The sequence below is a fragment of the Lipophrys pholis genome (assembly GCF_963383615.2).
Source record: "Lipophrys pholis genome assembly, chromosome: 22".
Lineage (NCBI taxonomy): Eukaryota > Metazoa > Chordata > Actinopteri > Blenniiformes > Blenniidae > Lipophrys > Lipophrys pholis.
This window is the reverse complement of record NC_137644.1, coordinates 6,735,673-6,759,480: the sequence shown is the minus strand read 5'-3', so window position 1 is coordinate 6,759,480 and position 23,808 is coordinate 6,735,673. Positions and strand designations below refer to the sequence as shown.

Here is a 23,808-nt window from a genome sequence, read left to right as displayed (position 1 = left end):
CACTCCGAGATCTAATACACTCCGGGGGAGAGGACGAGTGTGTTCACGGCCGTATGAACACACACGTGGACATCAGCAGATCTACGACAGCAGCAATAGCCTGGAAATAAATGGAAGCAAACTCAAAAACGGTCACAGAAAAAGACAACAATGCCTAATAGAATTAAAGCTGAACTCCAACAGCCGATACCTTTCATTGGCGTATCACAGTTGGTTACCACACTGATCCCAAAATGCCTTCCAACCAAAAGCCTTTTGCACAACATGAGCCCGAGCAGCACTTTCCAGACATAAACCACACGAATAAGCAAAAGAACAAATACATATATAGAAGTGAAGGAATGACATTTTGAAGAACTGCAGAAAAAAACCAACCGCACCCGCTGGAGTCTGATGTTTCCGTAGAAACCAACACGGTTATCAAAACGTTTAACATGAAGACACAAAACCTTCATATGAAAATTAGCAACCTGCACCTTACCCTGAGCCTTTTTGGGGCTCTTTGCAGTACTGCCTGCATTTTATTTGTCATATATACCAAGTCCCTAAGCAGAAAATAACACATTTGGCACGTTCATCTGAATTCGTGCACCGCCACCAGAGATTAAGTGGTTAGAACGGTATTTGGGAGGATCCTTTAGAGTGGAATAACCCACCAGGAGACCATCCAACGGTGCCTGTACGTAATCCTCCAAACAAGAAGAACATGAACCGCCGATAAATGTTGACGGTGCAGAGGGACTTTCTGCAGACCTTCACAAAAGAACCGCGATCTGGCCGGGACAGAAAGAAACAAGCCTGCTGAGAAAACGTGTTCGCAGGCAGTGAAACCTGTAATTTACCGAGCGGCGATAAGACAGGAAGGATTGTGACGCTTTCGTGGGGTTCCGATTGTGCTGCTGGGAGCGAGCTAGCAGCTTATTATGACAAACCAAAGGCAGATAGGGACTGTGGGTGCACCTCTTCTCACTATTCCAAATGACAAACCCTACAACTGTCCATAAAAATGCTAATAGGGATTATGAAGAGAGCCTGCAGCACTTTCCATCAGCTGAGAGGAGCTATTATCTGGAAATTTAACTGACATTAGTGTTGATACGGCGCCTATATGAAACCTCCCCACTCAGTCACCAGGTGAGGGAGTTAATGTGTTCCAGTGTGGGTGTGTGTGTGTGTGTGTGTGTGTGTGTGTGTGTGTGTGTGTGTGTGTGTGTGTGTGTGTGTGTGTGCGCGAGGGGGAGATGGAGGTTTCATATCCCAGCCAGGTTTGTGATTGGCATGTTGAATCAGTGTGTGTGTGTGTGTGTGTGTGTGTGTGTCACATTGTATTACCGCCTCAGTGGCATGGTATCATCACATCAAATTAGTCTTAATGAACACAAGCGAGTCGACTGAGGAGAGAGATAATCAAACTTTTATTAAATGACTTGATCTTCTGTACATGCATAATGTAATGGGGAGAGACAGAGACAGAGAGAGACGGGCCTATGACGTCTGCCCGTGATGATCTTCACCCCTCAAATCTGTGAGTGTACGCAGAAGCAGAACGATTGTATTTGTCTATAGATACAGACGAGCCTGTTTCCCGCGAGTAAACAATGGAGGTGCATTTTCAACAGTATGTTCCCTCAGTTCATTTGGTTATCATACAAAAAAAAAATGTACTCCAGGCATCCGTTTAAGGTTTGAAGAAAGCCGCTAAACATCTACGAGCTATTGCATCGTATAAACCAGAACAGGATCCATATATATACTCAAAGAAAGCACTGCTTTGGGGTATTATAAAAGCAAAATGGCTCAGGTGTGTGTGTGTGTGTGTGTGTGTGTGTGTGTGTGTGTGTGTGTGTGTGTGTGTGTGTGTGTGTGTGTGTGTGTGTGTGTTGATATGTGCGAGTCTGTATTGAGATTTTTACGTGCAAATAAAAATGTGTGCATGTGTGGGATAAGGATCTATAAATGTGTTTTTTGCCCTGGATTTGTCCTGGCAGGCTCAAGCTCGTCAGGCTGTATGACTTTTGGTCTGTACTGTGATCTGTAATAACACCAAGTGGAACTGCAGTGAATCAATGTGATTGCAAACTTTATAGAAGAAACAAGCCTGTGAGTCTAAACTGAGGGTAACAAAACCCCCACTAACAAATCTTAGAGTCAAAAGTACCATTACACACAAATCTACACCCAAAAGTCCTTTTGCTTCCAAAATAGTCCAAAATGTTTCTTCACTGACAGTATTAATACTCCTTTACTGCGAAAAGCACATAATCGATATAGCCTTGCATCAAATTGTTTAACATATTTAAAATGAAACTTTATTGAGATGTGTTTTAGAAGCCCCCGCCCCCTCAAGTGGGATTAACAATGTACCAAAAAAACCTTAATCTGGTGTCGATGTTCATTAGTAAAGCTCCAGGCTTTCACCAGTATTCCTTTGTGAGTCTATATTACAAAACGTGAGACACTGAGCCGCTTTGGCTGCCGACACGTGAGCAGAAGTCGTGTTGAATTTGGTCCAAGCTGCTCAGACAGAATTCAAACAACGGAGACGTTTTCACCTGCTGTGTGGGAATGTCTCTATCCAAGCCTCTTCAGCTGTTTTCTTGCAGCACATACATTCACATATTTTTCCTTTTATTTTTTCTGGTTTTTTTAAAGACTTTATCAGAAATCCCCCCCCAAAAAATTAACAATCTAAGTGGCCTATATACAAAACATTTACATTAAATATGGATAGGATGACCTCCACCTCTCAGCTCAGCTTTCACCACAAACAGAATACATCCTCCCCGGGGAGGGGAGTTTGCGTTTTAAAGGCGACAAGCCTCCGAGGACGACTAACGTACAGTCTCACCTCTAACAGACAAAGACGGGGAGGATAAGGCAGCGTGGTCGGACGTCAGGACGGGACGGAGTTGGGCTCCGTTCGTCGGCTGGAGGTCGGGGTCGGCGCGTCGGGTTCTACCTCGTCAGCTGACCCACCACTTTCAGCAGCGTCTTGTTCTCCTGTTTGAGCTGATCGTTCTCGTCTTCCAGGTCATCCAGATCCTGGAAAACAAAATGGAAAGGTCAATAATCAGAGTTGGACCTCGGAGCCACCGCACATCATCACAAGAGTACTAGACTCGCTACCTGGTCGGGTTAAGAGGAGCTTGTCTGACAGGTAAAGAGCGCCATGCTCTCTGCCAGCTTCCTCCTCTCCTCCAGTTAGTTAGGCCGCCTTGATCGTAACAAATTAGACATTAACAGCTTCAATTAGCTGCAAATGAGAGCGGCTCCGAGTTGCCGCCGCCTCGTCTCGTCAAAGTGACACTCCTGGTTTTCAGCTTCTTCCATCAGCCCTCGTGACGGCAGGGCTGTGGGGAACGAGCTGATCGACACCTTCAGGAAGGTGGAAAGTCAGACGATGGAGGCCACGGGGCTGGAGCGCGGAGCGCAGCAGAAACCAGAGACGACTTTAAAGGGACTAACCTCCCCGATCAGCAGAGCGACTCTCAACTAACTGCTGTTTACTCACTGCTGAGAACAGAGATCCACCTTTTTTGTTACCAACATTTAGAATCAGTCATTTACAAATCTTAAAAATATATAAGCACCTTTTTTTAATTTCCTTCATCAAACAATTTCTTTTTATCACATTCATGCATTCTTGGGTTGAAGTTACGAGGTGGAAATTTATTTATTTTTTGGAATTGTCACATCTAACCATAAATATGAGTTTAATGAACTTACAGGTTGATTTTTCTTGACACACACATTAACTCGTCTCATTAGTTATCACCCGTTTCATTATGGATGCAATATTTACACTTGCCAACCACTTTATTAGTTGCTCTTGTACAATGTCATGTGATCCAGAAAAGCAGTTTATCCAGTTTTTAATAGTGTTTAGTGGTGTCTCTCGGTCTTGATTCAATCTTGGGTTTTTTGCAGTGGCTTCCTCCTCTATATTGAGAAGTTTAAAGATTTGTGCACCTAATTAACATAGATGTCAGGACTAAAGCATTTGAAAGACCTCAGAATGGCAATAATGATCATTATTACAGACAATTGTTCATTCTAAGATTGTAGTTCATGAGGTCGCGATGGCCCTCTTTACGATCCGTTCCACAAACGTCCTGCCTCGGCAACAATTTCAGATTTCCAACCTGGAAATGTACATTCTATCTTGAATGTGACCCGACCACATTAAATGTGTTATATAATAATGAAAATCCAAAGAAATGTCTTCTAAATAAACTAATCAAATCAGTTCTTTAAAAACTGCCAGAAAATGTCTTTTATATGTTGTAATTGGACATAATCATATTTTATCAATAGTATACAAAAGATATCTAAACAAGTGGAATTGTTTAACATTTGTAAATATGTTGAAATGCCACTTAATGTAAGAATATAAGAGACGCTGGAAAAGCAGAGGAGAGGAGGTGGATGTCGTCGACAAACGATGTTGGACAGGAGACGACAGGAAGACCCCAAAGAAGACTGATGGACGAAGTGACGGAGGACATGGAGCTGGTTGGAGGAAGAGTCGAGGAGGCGGTGGAAACGGTGACGCCATCAGCCAAAGAGAAAGACAGGCGATTGTCAGGCAGACCTCGGAAACCGCTCCTGGTTTTGAGGGCATGTTCACCAGAGCGTGACTTTGCTGGAATGTCTCGGCAGATCAGAGATCCGAGTTTAGATTCAATCCGTCAGACTCCAGGGAAATACGTTTGGTAATCGCTGATTTCGAAGGAGACTGAATATTGATAAATGTTGCTTTTGTATCGTCTAGATAAACATGATGGGCAATCACATGACTGTATCAGCTCGACTTCAACCCCCCCAAAAAAACTGCCAGTTTAACTTCCCAAACTACAAAATCCGTCTCCCTTTATCATTAGATGTCTAATCCTGTCTGTGGCAGTGGCCGTCTGAACTCCCGACAAGACAGGATTTCTGTCTGAAAAGCTTATCGAAAGTAAGCAACACACACAGCAGTTAAACTTTATCTTTTCATTCTCTCTCAAACAAACTTCTCCGGTGACTCCGGGTTCAATCCTCCACTGCAGAGACGCCCTCTGGCTTTAGCATCGGGCCCCGCAGGAGCCTCGCTCGGGGACATTTGTGACGCCTCCCGCCGCGCCGACCCTCCTGACATCAAGCACTTCTCTTACAAACAGCTTTCCATCCTGGTGACGCTCTCGGTGGAGTGCCTCCCCAGACGCTCTGCCCTCTGTGCCCTCTGATGGGCTGCGAGCCGTGCACCAAAATGATTCCCAGGTAATAACATTATTTCTGAAAATGTACACACGGATGAGTGTTTTAGCTGAGCTCCATATAGATTATTTTAGATTTCTTGTTTTGCCTCCACAGGAAACATCCATGATCTATTCTCTCGGAATATCAGAGACATAAAAGCCCTTCGGATCCGTCTCCTCCTGCCACATTTGCCTCGGAGATGCCAAAAAAAAACCCCACTCTGTTATGTTGCAGTGCCAGACGCTGTGGTCCAGAAAACACAGGCGAGGGCTGTAAGCTGAGACGGCATTGTTGACAGTTCGGGGTGGAATAGAGCGATCAGGGTTCAGAGGGTGTGAGGAAGCTTCACTCCGGCTGCTGAATATGAAGAGACATCAGCTAACATGTGCACAGCCTGACCTGTGAACCCTGCCGGCCGAGTGGAGAGGAAACAGGACCCGCGACCCACAAACACAGGAGAACACACACAAGCCCTGCCACCGTGTCGCCCTCAGTGTGAGGCTGCGATGGCTGCAGGCTGCGGCTGAAGTTCTAACTGAGTGAAGACTTGTTCAGGCCTGAGAAGAGCCGCTTCCTCTTCATCAAACCAACTTCAGCTTTTCATACGATGTCCGTTGAAATGCTCCGGAGTTGGAATCATTCTTCAAATACGAAATATCCAAAAACCCAAGACACATTCTACAAATAAAAAACTCAAAGGTTCTCGAATCCCGACACAATCGAGGAGTCGAGACACGACCGCACTTGGATACGTTCTACGATCCGACGCGTCCCGGGACCCCGACAAGTCCTACAACTATAACCAACTGTGGAACTCTCTTTGCATAGCCGATGAACAAAGATGAACTAAAATCAATTAAAATCATTTCTGTTAAATTGGAAGCGTGATATCAAAGGTGAACCAAGCTGTCAAACACTAATAACAGAACTAATAAAAGGTCAACTGAAGTGGGAATCTGGTGATCTTTCATTTTGAATGACAGAAAAATATCAAATCAAAGCTTGTAAGGTTCACACGGACTGAGTTCTGAAGGCTGTTGTCTTGTTCTCCGCCTCAAAGTGCAGAAGACTGAAAGCTGGTGTTTACAGCTGAATGCTGTGATCTTGGTGATGCTTTCAGCTGCCACGCTAAAATTCCTTCTTTATTGATCCTCATTGTTGGTTTTTTAAATGTTCAACAGAGACTATTCATCTGAAGCTGATGAAAGGAGCCACAGCAGGGACCCACTGGAAATACTCTCAAATTTAAGTTAACACAAAGAGCACTTTTCTAGACACACAGAATCTAGTTTGATGAATCAATAAAGCGTAAAGCGACAAGGACGTCCAGGAATAATCCGTTTGAGCGGCATTTTAAGAGCGAAATGTGTTTCTAAAGAGATCTTGCTTCCAGCATGTACAAATCTACAAAGAAAACATTTGTTTGTATCCAAACACACCCACCCACCCACCCACCCACACACCCAGAAGTGATGCAGGCGGGACTCACTCTGTACAGCAATTCAATTTCCTCTTTCATCTTCTCGATGAGCTCGTCTTTGTCCTGGTGAGCCTTCTGCAACCGGCCGTTCTCCTGCCGCTCTCTGGCCAGCTCCTGCAACACACACACATTAGCAGCATGGCCACTGGACCGTGGTTAATCGGAAACTGTTGGAAACTCCACGCACAATAATTACAGACAGTTGTGTCGGGTAAATAAATCTTTCTTCTGATTTGCTCCCATTTAAATGAAGCCACATCTGCACGGGAGATGAATTTGTGGGACGAGCACCAGAAGAAGGAAAAAAAAAAAGTGAAACCATCATGTTGAACAGTGATGACGTGTGACATGTTTTTCGTTCGTACAAAAAAAAAGGAGCTTTTTCTAAGGCCCCGTTACCGTGACATTTTCAATTGAAAACTTTCGTTGGGTCTTGGAGGCCCAATTACGTGAAAACGGTGGTCCGCCTCACTGAAAACACCACTTTTTGAAAGTATTGTTCTCTTTGTGCGCGCATCGGTGGTTCTATTCCATGAAAACAGCACCCACTTGTGGTCCGATAGGAAAACTACGTTTTTGCCATTTTCATGGAGACGGTCATAGTTTTCAAAACTTTTTTCACTTGAAACGCCGTGTCTTGTCGATATGACTGAGAAACGCTCTCGACTCGGTGTGAGAATCCCAGTCCGAGTCTTGAAGGCCTTTCTGGACAGACATTGATCGCTCTCTATTGATTTTCTAGAGCAGGGGTGTTAAACTCAAGTCCTGGAGGGCCGAGCCCTGCATGTTTTCCATGTCTCCCTGCAGTGAGCAGCTCGTTATCAGGCTTTCTGTTGAACTCTGTGTTGGTACCATCATGAGATTCAGGTGTGTGTGTGAGCCAATGTCCTTGCAGTTGGCACTTTCCCCTCATATATAAAAACACAGATTCATTTGGTCATCGAGAAATAAATCCAGACGGTTGTGTTCCTCTTCGTTGTTTACTGTGGCGTCACCTGATTATCTAGTGATTGTTGAGTCTACTGGTCTGAACTGCCTGTTTTGTATAAATAAGTGTGGGAAGGCAATTATTCTTCACTGAGCTCGCAGGGATCAGCTCCAGCTCATGGAGGACAACTCGGACCAAGTCGATGGTCCTGATTTATTCAAGTAGGAAATACTTCATAGAAGCCGTTGGTTCTTGTTACCTGCATAACCAGGAGCACTTGTAATATTTGGTGTGACCAATCCTTGCTTTTAAAATGGAGCCAATTCAATGAAGTCACATTTTGAAAAAAAAAAAACTACTTTGGCAGGGAGGCTGTTCCAAGCATCTTGAGGAATTTTCTACGGTTCTTCACTTATTTTAGGTGCTCTGGTTTTTTTTTTGTCTATTCATGTAAGAAGATACCGACTCTGAGTTCGGTGTAGCATAAAAGTGGAGAACAATTGTGTATTTCTTCAAGAATCCAACATATGAAGTACAAGATACTTGTAAAAATATCAATAATTTGCCGAAAGACTTGGTCTGATTGAGCGGTCAGTTCCTTCTATCTATGGAGACGACGAACAGAGCACTTCGGTAAGCTGTATATAACGCTACAAAGTGTGATGATAAGACGTCCCTGTCATTGTTTTGTTAGCATTAGCAGTTGCACCGTCTTCATATGTTAGCGCTGTGTGCTCGTTTTAGATTAGAATGTAACTTCTGTGTTAAATAGTCGTTGTAATACAGGCAGTATTGTAGTAGTGGGCATGGATGGAGAAGTTAGTGTAAATATAGTAACACACCATTGCGTTACATCCATATGAAGACGTTGTTCTGTAGGTGCATCATCGTCATTTTCATCTCGCTCCGCCGGGTCCGACTCTGGCTCCAACATGTATGGCTGGATGGACAAATCTTCCGTTGTTGACATTTTGTAAATAATGTGTGAATATAAAGTTTCTGCGCCGCTAGATAATTGTATCTGTTCGATCAAACTACAAAGATGGCCGAACAGGGTGGCGTTGAACCGAGTGTCACCTCTGCAACCTGGAGAGGAGGCGGGGTATGAAGTGTCTCATTTGCATTTGAAGAGACCGCCCCAAAACGAGTTGCTCTCAGAAGCACATCAGAAAAGGGGTAGAAAAGGGGCCTGTGGAGCTATAATAATGAGGAATTCAGACCCAAGCATTGCAGTTCCGCTTTATATAGACCACAACTGTATGATTTATATGTAAAAAGGAAGGATTTAAAAGCATGATATGTCTCCTTTAAGGTTTTGCGTTTCCATGGCAATGTTTGAAAACAAAGTACATTTCCACGGGAATGACAATAACACTCGAAAGGCTGTAGTTAGCATGCCAGGCCAGGAGGTGGCGCAGTTTGATTTGTAATGAAACCACACATGCCCATTGTTCTTATTGTTCATCTACTGAGCATGTGCAGAAGAAATATTTACTACGTTCGCGGTGCACATGACCAGTAGCACCTTTTTCGAAAACTTAGGATTTTGTCCATCTGCAGCGGCGGAGCGTTTTCAGAAAGTTGTGTTTTCAGTGACTCTGAGCACCGCTGTCGTTTAAACGGGGCCAAAATGTAACTGATGCATGTAAACCAACCTCAATCCAATTCAAAGGTTTTCCTCACAATAGAAGTTAAACAACCATCTACTGTGAATCTTATTCAGTGTTTGTCAAAAAAAAAAAAAGTTTCCGTTTTAAAAACACAAGATTGCACCGACTTTTCATTAAATGACAGCTTTAATGAAAGTATGTCATTTTCTGTTTCCTAATTCCGAACTCTTCAGTGTTCCAAACGCCACAATAACGACTCCACACAGACTGCCAGCCAATAACCGTCTCTTTTATGTAATACTTTTGTCTTTCTTTCAATTGTACTTAAAAGCCAGCGACGTCTTGTCCGCCTCCTCTCGCGGCGGCGAGGAAATTAATGATTATTGTTCCTCTCAGAGAGACAAAGGATTGGATGCTCCCAGTAAACAGAGAGGGTTCACGTGCACACGTTTCCAAACCTCGGTGGAAGATCAGTCAGAGATTTTCACATTTCTTCGTGTAGCAGAGGAGAACTAAAATTGTTTCTGAAGAAATTCATTGTGCAGGTACAGAAAGAAGCTTTTATTCATCCCGACATGTGCAGGTTTAATTCATGGTCGCTTTGAATCCTCACAGAAACTACTGAACAAACATTGTGTGCACTCCTTTCAGGCCCACGCAAGTGGCACGTTCTTATACTATTCAGACTCCAAAATAAAATGACAAATTCACCATTTTTTTTTTTACAAACACACTCATTGAAGTCTGCTGTGCCGCTGCTTTGACTGTAACTTTGAGGGTCCCGATTCCCCCCAAACCCAACGTTAATAACAAAAGGCCCGTCAATCTCCTTGAAGTTGCACTGTGACTGTAAAAGTCGAGCTCTGCAGGCTCCTCCACTTGGGCCTGTGGAGGTTTTCTGTGAGGAATTAAAGTCTAAAATCTAAGAAACTTGCAGCCCTGTGCCAAACTCTGTCCAAAAAGACAAGAAATAGGATTTGAAAAGCGTCTCTCATAGTTTGACCCGCAACGACGTCGCAGTGACGGAGGTCAGAGCTGCACTTACTTTAAAAAACCTTTTTCCCCCCCTATTCTAGAAAACCACCGGCGTGACATTTGATTTGGAGTTGAGTTTCCACAGAGGGAGCAGCGAGGGGTTGAGTGTCTGATCGGAGTCGTGTGGAAGGGAAAGTCATGTAAAAGGTCATCACTGCAACTGCACCGAGCCGAGCCGCAGCTTCCAGCCAGTAAATCAGAAATCAGAAAATCAAACGTGGAAATGCATCCGAGCAGAGTTCTGAAGGACGACGGCTTCAGTCTGGAGGCTCTCTTGATGTGCGAGTTGTTTTCAGGCTCACTTTAGCTTTGGTTAAAGGATTATTTATTAATTTTTTTATACTATCAGTTGATGTTGAACCTTCGGGGTGTAACCACTTGATTTATAGTGCATTCCTGCAGCTGGTAAAGTGGAGAATTACCAGTTCCCAGTTTGCAGCATTCCCAAAACCTCCAGCAATGAGACAAACCGTCTCATCACATAAAAAAATGACAAACGTCATCATCAAATTCACATTGCGTTTCTTTACATTTGCTCTTTAGTGTAACGGTTATAACTCTCATTTAGGTTTATTTGACTGAAAAGTGGAAAAATATAAAAAATATAGTGAAAAAAACTAAAAATATTCGGTCGTATTCCCTCCCTCTGATGAAACATCCACTTTACAAGTGTTGCAAGTTGCCCTGTTGTCATCCTGTCTTGTGAAGTGGAACCAAAGGTTTGAGCCTTTGTGCCGCCCGGGCGCCATGTTTCCTGCTGGCTGCGCTGGTGAATGACATCACCACATTGCGTAGCTTGTTGTCATTGACAGTCACGGAAGCGTGGAAAACCCGGTAATGTGTGAAATACCTTCTCCAGGTCTTCTATCCTCTTCTCCAGGCTTCCAGCAGCTCCTCCGTCTCGGCCTTGGCGGTTGTGTCGTTGTCTCGCCTCGTCGTCACATCCTTGTGTAGAACTGCCACAAACAAACAAAAAGAAACTAAAACACTCAGTACAACTACTTTCTTCTTTTTTAACCTTAGATTATTCACCAGTATGGTGTTTTGATTTTCACGATTCGTCGTGACCGGTGCTGCATTCACGTCCAGGCCGTTTGAAGGTATGAATCATTCGCACATTATGGAGCTTCAATAGGATGACACATCCATCATCAAAAGAACAGGTGGGAATATCTTCTGCCTATTTGCCCTTTCAATTAGGCATGCATTATTAACAGCCCCTCTGTCTTTTATTCTTTTAATGGAGAAAAGGCCGTCAAGGATTTGCAACTTTGGTGCAAAAAGGATTCTGATTAGGAAACAATTTACATATTACGACTTCAAATAGGCTCAGGAATGGCAGCGGCAACCTGTGCGTCACTGTTCTTAAGCTGTCGAGGGCAAGAGAAATGGTTTTACAGCTCTTTGTATGCAGCCGGAGCAGAACATTAACCTTATCTCCTTTTCACTTCCTCGCTGCTCGCAGACGGAGTCCGGGGCATCCGGGGAGGAATATTCATGTGCGGCTTATTTCTTACTGACCTTATTCCAATAATTATTGACGTGGAAACTTGGAATAAAGCATTGGCTCCAGCCCCCGCTGCCTGCTATCCACAGAGTATGACAGGTTCATAAAATCTCCCGGGGAATCAAATTACTGGGGAGTCTGCAGGCTTCACCGAGTTGTCGAAAGCGGGACCGTTGGCAGATTTCAGACAGACAGGAAAGTTGTTGGCAAGACAAAGGACAAATATAACTCCTTTGTACCATCTGCGCTCTTTTTAAGACCTGCCAGATATGACGTCCCAGTTATACAACCAGTCCATGAAGGAGTTTACCTCCGAGGATTCAAACACAGAAAACTCAATCTTTTTTGTTTTGTTTTCGCCTTTTATGGAGCAGAAAAGCCTCAAAGCAAGTTTCTCTGTTGGAGTTTGATTTGGGCTTTCTTCTGCTTCTTCTCCTACTTCAAACTCTGAGATTCACCATTCAGCTTCAAAGTCTAATTTTGGGACTTAGACTACGTTTACATGATAACGTTTTCTACTGAATGAACCCACAAAACGTTCTTTGCGTTTATTGGGTTCATTCGGTGCTCCGAGTCACTGAAAACACAACTTTTTAAAAACGCTTCGCACCACGGCCGTAGTAAATAGTTGCTCTGCACATGCTCAGTAGATGGACAATAAGAGTGTCATGACTCCATCAAGTGGCCCCACATGAAAACTACATAATTTAAAGAATTTCTGCTGTTTTTATGTAATGCGTCATGTTTCAAAACAGTGCCGTGTAAATGGAAAAACGACGCGTTTTCACTCGAGATGTTTTGTAAACGGAATCTTAAAGAATAATTTAATCGGTCTCATTCACAAGGGGGCCAAACATTGCAGCTTTTGGTAAAGAGGGAATCCTTGAAACACGTGTCCATTTCATTTGTCTTTGTCAGTGTGTCTTCATCGCGAGCCCACCTTTATCAACGCACACACGCAGTGTTGGGGAATACACAGATATGTGCACACTGATATGGCGCAAGCAATACAAACTGTGGCCTTAAAACATGCAAAAAGAGTACAAGGACACTTCTCGTGTGTTCATGCTTGTTTAAAGGGCCCCAACACACACAAATAACATACATGGACGGGTACTCCAGCATGAACAGCGGGTGTTGAAGCCGAGCCTAACCATCCAGGCAGCCATGCTAAATATCACACTGCGGCCCATTAGCACCCCGCGGGGTGAGGTCTGGGGGAGAGAGGGGCTGAGCCAATCACACTCTTGGGAGTCTCGGCGGGGGGTGGGGGGACAGCACCATGCGCAGAGAGCCGGGAACAGCAGCAGGCACAGGTAGAGCAATGTCTGCACAAACTCCAGCGTCAATATGGAGAAAGTCAGAACTGAACACGTCGAGGTATTCAAGCATCTGATCAACGGCCCGGGTGCGTGCCATGACTTTTCGTTTGGAGCCGTTTGAGGCTGATGCAGTCTGTGTTATAGAAATGGCTGCTGCTGACACTTCAAGCTTTCAGAATGGGGCTGGATGACTTGGTTGTGCTTCAGTTGTGAATGCACCGATATCCCACATACAGTCCAATTTCATCTCGAGTGGGCCAGACTAGGTAGAATAGTGCCAAAATAACCTTTAAATTAAAAGTTTTAAGTGTTTCTTTGTTGTGGTGCAGACTGCGTGTGAAGAAAATGTCAATATTTTTCCCCAAAAACAAACAATTACTACAGAAAATGACAACAATCTCAACATAAAGCCAATTTTAATGAAACCTTCTGGTGCAAAATAGAACGAAACGTCCAAAAAGCTTCTCCTATAACTGTTGCTTTATGCGTGTTTTTACAAACTCCTGACAGCGTGGCTTTGAGGCTAGTTTAATAGCAGCGCGGTCGCTCGCTTTCATGGCAGCGTCACCGATATCTCACCCCAGGTCTAAAGAAATAAGTTCAAATATCAATATTTTCTTTGAAATGTTTACAATTTTCAAGGCCGTTCGGCTGAATTGGAGCGTCTTGCTGGCCAGTTTTGGCCCACAGGCCTTATGTTTGACACCTTTGCACCAACATGCGCTGAAGAAAATTTTTAAATAAAATAAAGTAGTGGTCCAGGACTGAAATTGTCAGATTTTCCCCAAAATATTGAATTTGAACATCATTAGTTTCTCTGGAACGTCATATTGAATATTTGCTCCACTCTTGAGTAACTTGACAGAAATGTTCTATTAAATGTATCATCTTAATATAAAAAAATATAATCATACATTCTTTAGAGGTTCCACCGTTGAGAATATTGGTGACATTTCCCCATTAATTATGAGATTATTAGTGGGTGTTACTTTACTGCATAATGAAGATTTTTGAAACGATAATTATCTAAACCAAAGTTTTCAGGAACATTAAAGGTCTGGATGGTTTGACACAAGTTTTAAGGTGACAAAAAGCAGACGGATGGTTTGAAAGTGGAGCAATATAGAAAGAAAAGTGTTTCTCTAAAGTTGCTCTTTGAGCCGCCTGGTGCCGCCCGGCCCACCTGGCGGGTCACCCGAGTGTCCAAGTGTAGCCGGGCCAGCTGACGAGAGCAGCCGCCATAATTACACGGCCAGATTGAACGTCAGCTGGTGAACCCGGCCGTCCGGGTTGGATGAAACTTCTCATTTTGGTAGCAAACACTGAAAAAAAAAACATGTGGCGGCTTCACACGGAGACTCGGAAAGGTCTTTGACTTAAACTAAATTGTTCACGTCATCTAATTTGAAAAACAAAAAAAATCAGGGTGGGGGGCCATTATCAACATTCAAAGTTTAACCACGTTGATGTTTTTGACCAAAGGCACCGAAAATGTTACCGAGGTTTTCTGTTTTCACTTGAAAACATTTGTTTATTGATCGACTCTCCTTTAAAGTTGTGAATAACTTTTCTCTTGTAAAATGTCTATTTGATTCAGTTTCTCTCATGGATCCCAGATCAATTATTTTTTGCCACAGTGGAGTTCCTTCTTTTTTATTGCGAGGGGGATAAAATGTATGAACTTATAATATTGACATGCGGTTGGGACAATTACACATTAAAAAACTATTTTAACATCCAAATAACAGCAAAGCTACAAACAATCAGGAGCCAAGAGTCACTTAAGTGTAAAATGTAAAAAAAAATTTAATTAAAGAAAAGAATAAATTCGACTTTAGAGGTCTGAATGAATGTTTGATCAAAGACACATCAGGATGGTTTAAGTGTTGTTTAATTATTCAACTTGAACTTGTTAACATTTTCCTCGTCTGCAAACTTATGAATCAAAATTATTCCTGTTAAGAGCGTCTATGTGAGGCAGGCCTGTGGTTATGCTGATGAATTTGAAACATAAATTTAGTTCTGAGTGACACTTTGTCATCATCAACTACTACTGAGGTGAACGGGGACAAAAAAAAAAAACGAACCGCAAAAGACGTTTTCACTCTGAAAGTGGACCTCAGGTCTTTACCATAGATCTTTATAATGAAACCATTTATATTCCTGTATTTGTCATACATGTGGCAGTTGTGTGGCCAATTCACCATTCTGAGATATGAATTCTTTAAAAAGTCACTAAATACATGTGGATTTTTTTAGAGAAAACATATTTTTTTGGGGCGATTTCCACAACTCATTATCTTCACGTTGGCCTGATACCTTGAGGTAACTATAATATGGCTTAAGATCTTTTTAATTTTATCTGATTTTAATTTATCATAACTCTTATTGTTGATCCTGCAAATGAGACAAATGAATCATCTTTAATTTTATTCAATCTATATATTCTATCATCTCATCTATTCTTACTTATCCTGTTAATCATCTGACTGAACTGCTAAAATGTCAATGATTTTTGAATTGATCCATAAGAGACCTGTTGTTTGGAAGAGCAAACCTCTAAGCACACAGACGTCACATATTCGCCTGATAATCTCAGTAATAGATGACGAGACGGCGAGTCCCTCGTCCAACCAGACCAAACCTCAAATGCTCTCAAAGCAAATCATTTTCCTTTCAACACTCCCTTCCAGGCACAGCAGGGATGTGACGGCCTGGACAAACTGTCCCGGGTCCAGATGGCGTCCTGTCAACTACGGTTCAAAACAACCATCAACCATCTTGAACCACAACAGGAAAAAAAATAAATATATATTAAAAAAAAAAAAAAAAAAAAAGATGAGCGCTTTGAAGGAAAAACAACAGTGAGGCATCAGGAGAAAAAAAAAAAAAGAAGCCCTCGGACCATTTCAGGGAAAAGCTGCTCTCGTAATTAATGACTCAAAATGATGTTTCTCATCGCAGCCTCGCTTCATTTTTTTCACACATTAGCGACGATGCTGAGGCAGATACACTCCACACACACACACACACACACACACACACACCCCCACCACCACAGACACACAAAGTCTCACCTTTTGTGGCGGCCAGTTCCAGATCTGGGAGCCTCCTGAGGGCAAGAAAGAAAGAAACGGTGTGAAAATAAATCTTAAAATCTTCAACAACAATGTTAAAGCTGCAATTTCATACAGATTTTAAAAAGCAGAAGATATCAAACCTCCAGACGCTTAATGAGTTATATTATGAAAACACCTGCCTGCACACACACACATAACCACATTAGCATTTATATACACTTAAAATAAAAAACTACTAATTCTTCCGTTTCGGAGAAAAATTGTACTTCAGACTTCAATCATTTAATCCACCAAATGATTCAAAAAGAAAAAATGAACAAAGGATGCTGCTCATCCCACAAATGCATTATCCTTCCTCACTTTATACAAACAAACTTCATCGATACGTACATGCAGACATATGAAGGTAAGAGTTCACCCACCACTCAGCCAATCACAGGACAGCAACTCTAGATATTTATCACGAAGGCGGCGTTTACACGACAAAGTTTCAAGCAGAAACACACGATTTTTTTCCATTTTCGTTTTAGAAAAGTTTTGCGTTTACACAGCAACATTTTTTAAAACTATGTAGTTAGAATGCCGGGCAACAAGTTGGCGCTGTTGTTTGTTCTTATGGACGGACAAAGTTGGACTGCTAATATGGACACTTTGCAGAATAAAATGCATCAACACTTATTCAGTTCTGAGGGAAAAGACAGATCAGTACACACGACAACGGTTTTAGTGAAAATTCAAAACTTGCATAACGTTTTGGAGGTCCGTTTACACAACGGCAGTAAGAGCCACTGACAAGGCAACTTTTTGAAAATGGCTGCCAAGGTTAAACATTTAGAGAACACTCCGACTCCGTCTCCATGGAAAAGGGGGAATTGCAACTTTACCGAGAGGCTGCTACTGGGCCTGCACACGACGGCCCGCGTAAATATTTCTTCTGCACGTGCTCAGTAGAGGAACCATAAGAACAATGTTTTCTCCAGATCGTCTGTGTACTCCCAATGTTAAAGTTTACAGCGTATTGCTCTCTGCTGCATGTGTGTGGTTTCATTACAAAAATAACAACAGCATCTACTAGTGGTCCAACATGAAAACTACATCAATTTCAGCATTTCTGCTGTTTCAGTGAAAACAGATATTGTTTTCAAGTTGTTGCAATGTAACTGCAAAACCAAGGAGTTTTCACTTTAACTGTGTAAACAGGGTCTTATATACAACATAAATATATAGATATAGATGTATAGGTATGGATGCACACTACATTTTTATGAAAACAAGATTCAGTAAAAATTGAAAACATGACAAAGACCGTTATGGTTTACCATGGTTGTGAAGAAAAAAATAACTACAAGAAAAGAGAAATTTCAAAGGAGCATCATTTATAGAAAACCCTGAAGGTTGTGCATGAATGTTTGTGAATAGGCGCTTCTTATCTGATGAATAGCCGGGCTTTAATGCATCTAATAGCCCAGCAGAAATCCAGTCGCCCCGAGTTGTGGAGGGACAATCTCGTTTTGAGACACGACGGTGCATGTTTATCTTATTGTTCCCCATTATTGCATGATCTCAAGGTTGTTTAGATCTATTCTGCGGTGATGCTTGCCTTGGGTAGAAAAGCGTTCCTCTCACCAAATAAAGTGTGTGTCACGGATGGTGTGAGATGAATACGCAGCTCTTCTATCCTGGGGTCCTGTGCAGTCAAGGGTCGCAGGTGTGATTGAGGAGCCTCGGCTCTGCTGCAATCTATCAGTCAGAGCTCGGCTTTGGCCTGAATCCTAGCATACTGCTGCCTGCCTCATCCAGGTATCATCCATTACCTGTGGGTGAAATCCTGACCCTCATCTCTTATACGGCTCAGGCCGGGACGGATTTAGTGAGAAGGTAGACGAGGGAAGTATGTAGCAGCAGTCGCCTTTACACTCTAATGGCACATGAACGCAGCCGGTCTGACTAATATGACGACTGCAAGGAAAAGCAATTTGATGACTATTGCTCCACAAGTTGACAGCCGCTCATTAAGATACACGGTGGCGTTCCACACTATTCTCCGAGCACCGAACCCATTAAGCCCATTACACCGCAGGACATTAACTATATAGTCGACTTAACAGAGAAACCGCAAGACCATCTCCTAGTGTTGGAGTCAAGACTTGGATTCAACACCAAGAGCGAGTCTAGACCAACACCAGAGCATCCCAAGAGCAAGCCAGGACACGGTCTGGACTCAGTCTTGGTCTTGACAAAAGACCTTGAAATTGAGGTCTCCAGTACTAAAACACAAACGTCTCCAAATTTAAGGCTGCAAATATAAATAATATTCATTAACATCATGTTGCAAACTGATAGTTTCTCTGTTCCCTCGGTTGTTTTCTCATTCTACACTTCTTCTAAACCTGCAACAAAATAGTAAATTTTTTCTCGGCCAATCAATGAAGTACATACAAAAATAAAATGCTGTCTAAATGTAAATGTAGTTTTACTGTCTTGCGTCCACTGGCTGATGTAAGTAAGCCAGGAGGATTCTTTGAATATACAATTGACGGGTGTCCCTCTGGCGTCTGATAATGTGAGAAATTATTCTTTGCTTTCACAGAGAAAATCCAGCACTGCTATTTCGTGTGACGCTGCCGCATGAGTTCGTTCCTCATATCGAGTCTGCCGGCTGACAGACGAGGGCGAGCGAAGTGGATTATTTCCTGAGGTAATATGAGTCAGAACAACAGAGTGCAGGAAGGTCACGGCGGTCGCAGCCCCGGCGATGCCGTGCCGCCGCTTGTTTGTACGCGGTGACATGAACATTCAAAACAAAAGGGTAACAAGATACCGAGAATACATCTGCTTTATAAGTCACTTTAAAGTGAAGACCGCACATAGATTAGCACCGTGATCCCAACCGGGGGGGTGGGGGGGTTATGTTTGTTCTTCGACTCGTGTGTCTGATCGGTGGGCTCTGAGGCCCTCAGCAGGCATGTGGTTCTGCTTATCAGACTTTACTTTCCTCTGGTATGCAGGTCCTGCAAGGAGAAGCCCGACTCTATGCTCCAGCAGCCAGAAGCATATGGAACATTCCTCCGAGTCATCTGCTTTAATGCGGCGCCCCGCTCGGGTTCAGTCTGGTCTCCTACACCTGGACCACAGCTTCCATCCAGCATCCAGCGCAGTCCATCGAGCCTCATTTGCATTTTTAATTAGCACCACTCTGTCCAGAAGCGGTGGCGGTGCCGAGCCCACCGTCTGGACAGCAGGGAAACGTTTGGCGCGCGTCACATTTCTTAATGGGAGGCAGGACATGTGGTCATTTTCACGCCTCCGTTGGTTCAAGATTTTGAGAAGTTTAGTGATGTTTTTCAGTAACTTCAGCTAAAGGTGAAGTCAACTCGGCTCGGTAAAAGAAGTTGTGTCTGTTTTGACTTGTGCATTGCCTCCAGTCGCACAGCTGCAACACAGCTGGACACAACGTCCACCTCCACATGTAGATCTCTTCCTCCCAAAAACCACCACCATTGTAAATACAATAACGGCACATCACAAGGTAGGACGATAAAATTTGCTTAAACAAAGTGAATGATGAGAATATTAATGGGCAAATGACGACATTCAAATAGAGTTCATTGAGAAGTGATGAGGTCGACAGTAATTCTAACTATTATCAGTTTCACAGCAGTCATCAGTTATTAGAGCGTCGCCGCAACAACTAGGAGCAAAGACTTTATTTCCAAACTACAAAGTTACTGTACAATCATGCTATCTAACATCTTGCAAAGAAGATAGGAGTCGGACATGTACGATTCTAATCTGGTTTTCTCAAATGCATGTACACTGTACTTTCTTTCCAGATTTATGTAGTAGGTTAGCTATCTGGTCCATGCACTCTTAAAATCCCCAAGAATGCTTCTTTTTTTTATTTTTTAACTTGACCTTCAGTGAAACGGTGATCTTTATCACTGTTTCACACTGTGTGAGTGCTACTTGGCTAAACATCTAGTCCTTCAGAGAGGAATCCCATAGAGGCCATTAGATTTAATAACCTGTCAGAGCTTAGATTATAAATCCATGCGTGCAACTCGTGTCCCATCACACACTCAAACCTCACAGTGAAGAACAGGAAGGTGCAAAGGGCTGGAGTTGGGTGATAAAGTGCTTGTTTTACTGCAGATATTTTTAGTCTGTGTATTCTCAGGGAGTCTGCGCAGCGCTGTGGCTTGTGGAAGCTGTCAGCGCAGCTCAAGCATGATAAATAAAGTTACACAAGCTTGTTTTGTGTGCAGGGAGGGAGTTGTACATGAATTACTCTGGCCTTGGCTCACACACCAGGCAGGTGGTGAAACATTATTGAGAGGTGACATTTCCACTGCACATATGATTATGTGAGGTTATGGATGCACATTGGTAATGTGTGGCATTAACTTAAATTGCTATGCAGACGATACGCCGGTCTATGGCCCTCTGAGCCCCGGCACTACAGATATTACACACATTCTAGACTGTCAGGCAGGTTTTTATGGCTGAATGACTCAAATCTGAAATCAATCTTGTTAAACCTTCAGGCCCCGAACCAAAGCTTTACGCCATCTATCAGGTAGTCTGCCTTATGCCCCGTGTACACAATATTTTCAAGTGAAAACACTACTCTGAGGTACTCGGAGACTCTGAAAACACAACTGTTTGAAAGCACTGGGTGGCTGTGAAAACGCGAAACCTTTCTGAAGCGAAAACGTGAAAATGATGGACGTGATCGTTCATACGTAGATTGTTTTGGTTGAGATGTTCTTGGACCCGGGGCACAAGACCACCAGTCTCCCATCTCTCCATTTAAAAAAACCTCTCCAGCTGGAAGGTTCAGCTCCTCGCTGTACATCATAACAGGCTTGACATGGCAATCCCTCGTCTGGCTCTTGATAAATGCTCCCCGAGAGGAACGTCACATTTTTGAGAAGCTCCATCTTTCACAGACGTCTCCAGCTGACAGCTCTGTTGTATGAATCCCGCCTCTCCCGCTCGGCTTCTCGTGGGCAGAATGGGCACGGGACCCTCAGCAGAAAAAAAAAAAATATCAGTTCTTTATGAGTGACATAATGGTTACATCCTGTACCGCCACATCTGGAGCGTGTTGGAGCATGTACAGAGGGGGAAAGATCAGATTCAGAGGGCACAAAGCCCTCCACAGAACCAGATGTGTGTCAGCTCGTCTGAACCACTTGCCGTTTGTTTACATGTCAACGCTTCATGTAAATACCCAAATCCTTTGCTTTCTACTTTTTTTCTACTTTTCTCAAGGCCATATCTCAGCAGGTGCTGTCACAATCTTCCCGTTAGCGTAGTGTTTGTGTACATATTTCATTCACGGGACTTTGATTTGCGTAAACAGCCCCCCCCCCCCAAACAAGAACAAAATAAGCCCGCTGATGCATAACAGCCAATCCATGTGGAACGCCACTCGCAGCTACATCACCACAGTTGTCACACACGGCAAGAGACCATTTCGTTTTCTTTTTTTTCCCCCGGACGTATTTTAAAATGGCAATTTTCATGTCAGTCAGAGGATTTTTTTTTGTTGCAGGAATACAAACAGAGCGGATGTTTTGCCCGTTCGTACACAGCTGGGCTCTTTTCACACCCGTGCTTTATTTCATATCGAAAATCACTCGGTGTGCATCGGGAGGCACTTTGAAAATCACTACACACAAATTACAAGTGAGACACTTTTCTGTTCCGTTTCATTACTAAATCGTTTATGTCCCTGCTTTATAGATCGTTTACAGGACTTTGTGGAAAGAAGAGACAGCTTAATTTTATTAAACACAGCGCGACATGGCGTTTCTCCACTGTGCGTGCGTCATAAGTAAACGTAGAGGGCTGTGTGACATGCAGGAGGCTCCGTCTCCTGCACCATCGCATGTATTTGTTGACGAACAGAAGCCCTCAACATGATGTGAGGCCTCACACACATTCTGCATGTGTTCTGCAAACAGGGAAAGGGGCACGGATTGAATAGTGTCCAACACTGGGAGCCTCGGTTCTGCATGTTTTAGGTGTTTCAACACACCTGGTCACAATGAAAGGCTCCTTGTTGGGTTGAGAGATCTAACCCAACAACCACAGCAGGAGCCCTCCAGCACCAACTCAGGGTAAAAAGATGTACAAGATACTGTAATGAAGTAGTAGTTAGCAGGAGGAAGATGCTCTATAATCTAGACGTTTGCCCTTCTTAAAATGAACTGATTTATGCACCGACAACAAAAAGAAGCAGCAACAAAACATCTGAGATTTACTACCGTTAGAAAAGAGATGATCAAAGTGAGCAAACATTTAAAATACGGTGACCACAGAAATCTTCAATCGGCTGAGCTTGGAAGGCTCACATCTTTTAAAAGAGGTTGGTGCCACTCATTCTTTTATATTTAACAGGATTTCTTCAGCAAAATCTACATTTGTTACCATTTACAACACAATCCTCTTGATCTGCAAGGTGTTCACCAACACTGACATCTACTGGAATCGACCCTGTTCAGTGGTCCTGACTAAAACACCTGAAAGTGTTAATTTTCTGAAGCAAAAATGTTAAATTCTGCAGTTTCAGATCATATTGACCCGTTTCCTCCTGTGGAGACACACACAACCACACACCTGAGTGAAGTGTGATGAATGGGGCTCTTCAATGTGCTGGCCTGAGTTCTGGGCTTTACATCTACTTCTGATCAAAAATCATAATTATGATCGCAAATCGATAATCGCTAAACAGTTCAAATCTTAAAAAGAGAAAGTGTGTATCAGCCCACAATGACAGCAGAAACTTCTGTTTTGGAAACACGTCAGTGAAAAAGTGTTGATTCCAGTAGCTTTAGTAGCATTTCAGGGTGTTTCTTCTGGCTTTCGGCCCGACTCCTCCGTTGTGATGAAATGCTGAGACTCCTTCGAATGTTGCATCACTTGAAGAGCTGCTGAGCTCTGCTGGTGTCTCCTGAAGCAACACTGCCTCCGTTTGGCAGCAGATACGAAACGATCAGCACAAGATTCTGGCCGGCAGCCACAACGAGCTGGGAAGACCACGTGAAGACCAGCACCGCCCCTCCCCATGTGGGTTCTTACCATCAGGTGTCCCGTGGCAGCGTCGGCCGTCATGGACTCGTTCTGGAAAGTGTTGGCCTGAACCAGCTCTTCCTCCTCCCTCCGGCCCTTCTCCCCAACGTCATCATCATCCAGCTCGTCCAGACTCTGAAAAGAAAAGAAAAAAAAAAAAGATTTAGTGACATGACACATGAAATTAGTCTTTATTTTTACGATTCCAACATCCAACCCTTTGTCTTAGGGATGCACCGATAACGATACCACTGTTGGATATTGCTTGGAGTACTCGTAGTACCCAGATTTTGGATAACTCACTTTAAAAGTACACTTTTCCATCTTTTAACTCTCACATAACCTGACTTCCAGCTCTCTCCCTTTATGACTCACTCAAGGATAGAGGTATGGTGTGCCGTTTTATTTATTTATTTATTTGTATTCTTATTCTCATTTTATTTAATTTCTTTGTTTGCTTTTATATAAAAAAAAATCCTGTTTGCCCTGTTCCTGTACATTAAGGGTGTGTGTGATGTACAGAATGTGACC

At 43.1% G+C, this 23,808-nt stretch overlaps 1 protein-coding gene across 2 annotated transcripts in view; it reads right to left on the bottom strand.

Annotated features, from left to right (window-relative positions):
* Positions 1-1,393: 1,393 nt before the first annotated feature.
* Positions 1,394-23,808, bottom strand: part of pawr (PRKC, apoptosis, WT1, regulator) — a 66,029-nt gene continuing 43,614 nt past the window's right edge. For both annotated transcript variants that reach the window (XM_080492320.1, XM_080492319.1), the window contains exons 3-7: positions 23,287-23,412; positions 16,198-16,232; positions 11,142-11,247; positions 6,728-6,832; positions 1,394-3,042 (exon numbers count right to left, since the gene is read on the bottom strand). In XM_080492320.1, the coding sequence (XP_080348446.1) occupies positions 2,956-3,042; positions 6,728-6,832; positions 11,142-11,247; positions 16,198-16,232; positions 23,287-23,412 (459 nt within the window). In that variant the 3' untranslated portion in view covers positions 1,394-2,955. The remainder of the gene's footprint in view (positions 3,043-6,727; positions 6,833-11,141; positions 11,248-16,197; positions 16,233-23,286; positions 23,413-23,808) is intronic.